The sequence below is a fragment of the Pygoscelis adeliae genome, unplaced genomic scaffold (assembly GCF_000699105.1).
Source record: "Pygoscelis adeliae isolate BGI_AS28 unplaced genomic scaffold, ASM69910v1 Scaffold79, whole genome shotgun sequence".
Classification (NCBI taxonomy): Eukaryota; Metazoa; Chordata; class Aves; order Sphenisciformes; family Spheniscidae; genus Pygoscelis; species Pygoscelis adeliae.
Window position 1 is genome coordinate 2,232,529 of NW_008825532.1, and position 6,741 is coordinate 2,239,269.

At 58.4% G+C, this 6,741-nt stretch overlaps 1 protein-coding gene across 1 annotated transcript in view; it reads left to right on the top strand.

Moving 5' to 3' along the window:
* Positions 1 to 6,086: 6,086 nt before the first annotated feature.
* FUNDC2 (FUN14 domain containing 2) overlaps positions 6,087 to 6,741 on the top strand; it is a 7,812-nt gene continuing 7,157 nt past the window's right edge. Inside the window, exon 1 of the mRNA XM_009331739.1 lies at positions 6,087 to 6,096. Coding sequence (XP_009330014.1) covers positions 6,087 to 6,096 — 10 coding nt within the window. The remainder of the gene's footprint in view (positions 6,097 to 6,741) is intronic.

The following is a 6,741-nucleotide window of genomic DNA, read 5'->3' on the forward strand; positions in this document are numbered from 1 at the left end:
GGGATGGGCACACAGGAGGGTTAGGGTTGGCTGTCAGGAGGGGTGTTCCAGCTCTGGGTGCTGGAGATCTGCATGGGGCAGAATGGAGTCTTCTTGCCTCTAACCCTGGCAGGGATGCTGCAGGCACTGTGGGATGACAAGATGCAGGGATCACAGAGGGGAGTCAGGCAAAGCTTCACTTGGGGGCTGCAGTGGCGGGAGCCTGGACACAGTCAGAAATAAATGGTTGTGACACAGGCAGGTGCTGAATTGCTGAGTTTAACCATTTTCAGCTACCGGGAGGCAGCTCCAGGTTCCTGACCCAGAGACATAAGAGTAAACTGGAGATATGGGGTCTAACCCGAGGAAGCAGAAAGAAAATTATATTATCAAGATTCTCAAGGCTGTGGGAAGGGGAATCCAGGTGTGAAACTGGAGGACACTTGGAAATAACTTGGGGAGGGGGCCCAGATCCTGGTGCTCGCTGCATGCAGTGAGTAGCTTTGTGCAGGCACGCAAGAGCCAGTGCAGAGTGAAGCATGCCGAGAACAGCCAGGCATCCACAGGGAGCCCGGCTCCCCCCCCAGCACAGCCTGCTAAGCCAGATCCCAAATGCCCCAGCAAGAGCACGCATGGCCCCAGCAAGTGTCAGCATTGCCTGTGCATGGCTGGGATGGGATGGGCCAGGCAGTAGCAGATGGCTGCGCCTTTGAGAGAGCTGCAGAGAGGCATTGGCATCCTGGTCCTGCCTGGAGCGAGGCACAGCATGAGCAGATCTGCCCATCCCCAAACCTCCCTGTGAGATGGCGCCAGGGCACTGTCCTCCCATGCAAATGTGATGGGGAAGCCAGGACAGGCTCCTGCCGAGAGTCCTGGAGAAACCTGCTTGGCCAGAGCCAAGGACCCATGTGCATGCAGAAAGCGCTGGTTGTTTCCCCAAATTGTGCAGTTCTCAGCTCAACATGGGGCTGGGGCAGATAAAAATGACTCAGAACAAAATGAGCCATGTCTAATCTCTCCTGGGACTTTTTTTGTGTGTATGTGAGAGAGCAAGTGAGTGACTCATGGCAGCTTCTTGGGAATGCAGAGTATCTCAGAAGCAGCAGCCACCCACGGGGCACTCACCTTTCCCAGCACTCACATGGGCAGAGGACACTGAGACACTAGCTGTACCGCGTGGAACTGGTGATCTGGCAGAAGGACCAGTCATGGTCCCCTGTACCAGTGCTTCTGAGCTGGAGCATCTCCTGCTGCTGCCCACATCCTACCTGGACCCTGCCTGCCCTGGGGAGGGCTTGGTTTTGGTGCCCAGCTGCTCCAGAAAGAGGAACGGCAGCCTGAGGGTCAGCAGGACACATCCCTGCTCTTCCACAGATGTGCCCTGGGCAAGTCCCCGCTGCATGGGCTTGCTACGCTTCCTCCCCGTGCTGCTGAGTGCATACTGCCAGCTGGCTCCTGCCCAGCCCACCAGCCATGCCCACCTGGATGCGTGCCACACTGACTCATTTCACCAAATGCTCCAGGAAATCTCTGTCACCTTTCCAGTGCCTCCCTGCACAGCTGGAGTGAAGGATGCTGCGGGGGTTTCCAGCCTCCCCTCTGGAGCCAGTACTGGGGTTTAGTCACAGGGGATGTGTTTATCCCATGTAAACAGGCCCACCATGCTCTGCAAGGGCAGAGGTGCTTTAGGGGAGCTGCTTTTTTCAGAATCCACTGTCTCAGTTAAGAAGAAAAAATATTAAAACAAACCACCAACCCACCAGCCAAAAAAGGCATCTCTCCTGGTGCTTTTGTCTCCATCCAGGCTGTGGCAAAACCAGCCCAGATGGAGAGACAAACCCTGGCCCTAGTGCAGGTAAATCACAGCAGGAGCAAAGCCCACACCTGTCCTTGGGGGGAAAACCTCCCTCCTTTGGAACCAAAGCTCTGGGCTGGAGGAGAAATGCCTGGTGGACCTTGCTCAGCCACGGCACCCCAGCAATGATGGAGCAAAGAGGGGCTGCAGCCCTGTGCAGCTCACAGATCAGCTGACCCACAGACAGTGGGACCCCAAGGGAGCTGCAGCACAGTGGGGCTGATGGCACCAACAGCCCTGAGTATCCAGCAAATACAGCCCTGAGGTTCCTTAGCCCCGGAGCAGAAATACCAATGTGGAGGAGGTCCCAAAAATAAGCCTGCTCTCCTCCCCTGGATTTCTCTGCAGTAAGTGGGTCAGCAGAGCATTTCCTCTTTCTCTCTCGTTTCTCACGTCGGAGGCATCTCTGAATGATTCAGGCAAGGGGAGCACAACAACCTTGCTCCTAACACAGGGCACCCAGGCACTGCGCCTGCAGGAGCTGAGGAGGACAAGCATTCAGGAGGTCTCACCGGCCAGAGGATGCTTCCCATGGCCGCTGGCTTCGCACAGCTATTGCTAAATGATCTTTGCTCCTCAAGTGTCAGAGCAGCCTGGCCAAAACCAGAGCAGCCTCCGGGCACACGTCCTTCGTAAGTCACCTAATTACCCTGGCTGATTAAATGAAGCTCAGATCAATTGCTCTCCCCTGGGCTTGCTTTGAGGGCTGCTGCTGGGTCAGCCTGGAGATGGGGGTCATGTTCCCAAGGGGCATCTGGTTTTTGGTGTCTGTCATGCACTGTGCTTAGCTCATCTCCTGAGACACCCTGGCTGCTGCAAAAACTCCTGGAATAAGCCCCAAGCCCCAAGGGCTGCTCATATTCAGCAAAGCTTCCCCTGCACCCCCCAAGAAGTGGCTTTGCTCCACAGGTGCTGTGCTTGGGGCCACAGAGAAGGGGCACGGTGGTGCTCTACCTTACCCGTCCCCTCGGTGCTCAGTGCTGCTCGACCCTGGCATCCTCACATCAACAGAGCTCCTGGTGAGCCAGAAAAGGGGCTAAATTTAACAACAGGAATTTAATGGCGCTCCATGGGAATGGCTGTTTAAGAGAAGCACTGTCCCAGAAAACTCCTCTCTCAGTCGTTGCCAAGAAGAAAGGAGAACTGGATGCAGGGAGCTGTAGCAAACTCCCGCGCAGCCTGAAGCCCTCCACGCAGTCCTGGGCTGTGCCTGTCGCTGAGGCAGAGCCCTGAGCTTGAGGATGCTGCCACAGCTAGTGCTCATGGGTGTCCCTGCACCGCACTCGGCTTGTCCCCACATGCCCAGCCCAGGCCTCGGGGCTGGCAGGGGTGCCTGCTGGCCAGGCAGCAACAGGAGAGGGTGCAGACTTGCGAGACAGAGGGATTGTCAGGGAAGATGGACCAGGATCCTGGCCAAAAGGGCAGAAAACAGGCAAGAGTTGAATGAGGAGATTATGGCACATCCATGAATTATTATTCATCTTTTACAGCTGGGGGAACTGCTGCAGGGAGCAGCAGGACTTGCCCATGGTCACCTGCAAGGCAGCAGCAAGTCAGAAAGAGAGTGCCTGTATCACCTGAGCAGCCACCTGGTATCATTTGTTGTGCTCCAGGCTGGCTGCAACCACTCACTGTCCAAAATCAGCGCTTCTTGGCAGGAGGGAGAGCTTGAGCGGTGGCCGGGGGCTCACTGCTGCTCTCAGCGCAGCGCTGTGCCTGGTGCCAGGCTGCTCAGCCTGCCCTCCTGTTCTCTAAACCCAGCTGGCAGAAATCCCAGCTGCTGGCAGGAGGGAGCAGAAAGCCCCTTTCTTTGTGGTGTGGAAGTGGGGGAGGCTGGGGGAGAGCCAGCCTGCACTGAAAAGTCCCCATGACAGCTTGCGGGGGAGTGAAGAAGGGCTGTTGCCCCCACCCATAGACACTGAGTGGCATGAAGGGCTGGAACCCGAGTTTGTTTCATTTCCAGAAAATGAGAAAAGAGAGAGAGAGATGGCGGCAGAGAGAGAAACCCCGCTGAAAATCCCCGTGCTCTTGCTTTGACGGGGCTGAGCTGCAAATTTCCTTTCTGCAAGCTGCAGCGTGCCCCCAGCCAGCCGCCGAGCTGGGGCTGTCCCTGCGCAGCTGCGTGACACCAGCACGGATGTCCCAGCCAGGGGAAGGGGAATTCAGACGTTGCTTCTCACCATACTAAAAGCAGCGACACGGTGGCAGCCTCAGCAGAGCGCTGCGCGGCCAGGGCCACAAGGCCAGCGTGTCGGCGCCACATCACGCTGAGCCACCAGAGTACCAGCTTGGGAGCCCCAGGACACTGCAGCCCTCCAGATCCCCGCACACCGGGGACACATCTCCTATCGACGGGGGACCCTGGCATCTGGCGGAGGTGGCCAGGTATGGTGCCTCGCTGAGGCACCCAGAGGGGCATCATGGGTCCATCTACAATGCATTTTTTGGGGCTCTGCAAATGGGGACTCGCTGGGGGGACGTGGTTTTGCTGACTGCGTTATTGCCTGGTACTGCTTGGCCTGACCTTGCATGGCCACTGGAAATCTGCGTGGGCTGGCAAGCTGCGGCTCAGCCTGGCCACACAGGCTGGGAGGTGGTGGTGGTGCCGGGAGGGAGGGGAAGCCTTTGAGACAGGGAACAGCTTTTCATGCCTGTGTCTTCTGAGCTCAAATGTGCTGCTCAGGAGCAGGAAGGTGCCTTGCAGGGAGCCCCAATGGCTGCAGGGTGCTGAGGTGCTAGTGCTGAGCTCTGCCGTTATGCCCGCTGGCCCCTGTGCCACCCTCTGTACCAAGCTGGGCCTGACCCTGCTGCACAGGAAACCCCAGCCCTGCAGCCCCTCCATCCCCCCTGTCAGCCCAGCTCCTTCCCTGCTGTGGGAGGAAGCCAAGAGCCTGCCCCAGGCAGTGGTGCACGTGTGCCGGGAAAGATGGGGCCATGCTGCAGATGCTCAGGCCAGCGGGTGCCCCTGGGACCACATGTGCAGGGGACCACCCAGCTGGCACTGGGGAGGAGGCACAAGAGGAACCCTGCCTGGCACCAGAGCACGAGGGCAGTCCTTTGCCCAGGGTAGGGAGACAAAACCAGGGACACGTGCTGCATGGGGATGGGAGCCCACCACGTACCAGACATGCAGGAAACCCCAGTGCCACCTGACACCGGTGTTTGGATGGTATTTCCAAGACGAAACACTGCTGCCAGGTGCCCACTTGCCCCCGGCCATCCCTCCCCATCGGTGATCCCCTCCCCAGCTACCACATCTTCTTTTCCCAGGGGAAGCTGCTCTGCTCACTGCCAGCCTTGCCTAGAGCCAACGCGGAGACCCAGCAGAGATATGGTGCTCTTGGCTGCTCAGTAGTCGGTGTAGGATCTGTCCGATAGTCTTGCTAACAGCTACATCTGATTACTGGGTCACCAAAGGGTGACCACGCTGCAACCCACAGGAGATGTCCTCTGATCTGCTGGGGATGGGACGACCAGGGCTCTCTGGGAGAGGAGCCCTGATCCCGAGCAATGCTATGGGGCTTCGGCTGCCCAGGAGAGCAAATGCAGGAGCTTTCCAGTTGCCAGAGAGTAAATAAACCCTTGTGGAGTGCAGTCTTCTTCTCTGGGTGGTTATGAGAGCAAAAGCCCTTTGGAGCATCCTGTCTACAGGGTCCCTGCGGCTCAAGGGCTGGGCACTGGGCTGAACACCCAGCTTCTCTCCTCCTACCCCCCATGGCACCCACCCCCCCAGGTGTGCCTTGCCTGACCCTCAGCACCTCAGATGGCTGAGTCCGAAGGCCCAAACCTGCTGTGGGCAGCAGGCACCAGCCCCCACGGGACGACTGTGTGCAAGACATCAAGCCTCAGTCCCTGGGGAAGCGCTGTCCCACCACTTTGGTTTGGGTGCGCACACACTGTTCCAGCCAGTTCCCCCTAATCAGGGCAGTGCAGGAAACACGTGCGATGCTGCTGTGGCTCCTGACATGTGTCCTCCTGCCTGCAAGGGGGAAGGAGGTGCTGGGCTGTTTGTGAGTGGGATGTCCCGGCCACCGTGGCAGAGTCCTGCCGTTGGTTCCCAGAACGTTGTCTGTTCCCCCACCTGGCCCACGCCGCCTGCACTCCTGCTCCCACTCACGCACTGGTTTCCGTTAACCCCACAGGAGGGTCAATCCCAGTCCTCCTTCACTTACAACCTCTCCAGGAGGATCTCTTTTTTTTTTTTTGCCTGTTGTGTCTCAGGTTTTCCAGCTTTGCTACTCCCTGGGTAGCCATGTCCCCAGGTGGGAAGTAGGTGGCTTTTGTTCTGCAGGAGTTCGAGTAATGGCTCAGAAATTGAAAGAATCATTGTTTCAGGAGAGACGATAAAATGTGTTCCTGCCAAGCAGCATGCCTGGGCTGCCCAAACCGGCTCAGGGGCAGGCAGGGGCGTATCAGGGCAGAGCTGGGGGTGTGTGCGGGACACAGCGCAGCAGACCCTCCATGCCACTTCCAACACGCCCAAGTCCCTGGCTCCACCACACACCTGCCCCGCTCCTATGTGTGACCCAACACGGGAAAAGAAGTCCTGGCCCACATGCGAGGGCACTGACCTGCCCAGGAGGGTTGTGTTTGTTTTAAGCAAATGGCAAAATGCGCTGTTTCTGCGGAGTGACAGCTCGCAGCCAAACAAGAGCCTCCCATGCAGGAGGAAGCAAACCACCATGGGCTTTAGGAAGCTTTTAAGATACCCTTGGAGCCCCCTTTGTCCCTCCCCTGGATGCCACAGGCCCCTTCGTGCCGCGCTGGTACTCTGTACCTGAGCCAGTCCTCCTGGGAGACCCCAGGGCAGGGCCACCCACAGCACCAGGGACACCGGGGCTAAGGGGACCCGTGGAGCCACACCTGAGCAGGCGAAGCTGCTGCAGTAGCAGGGGGGGCCGGCCCTC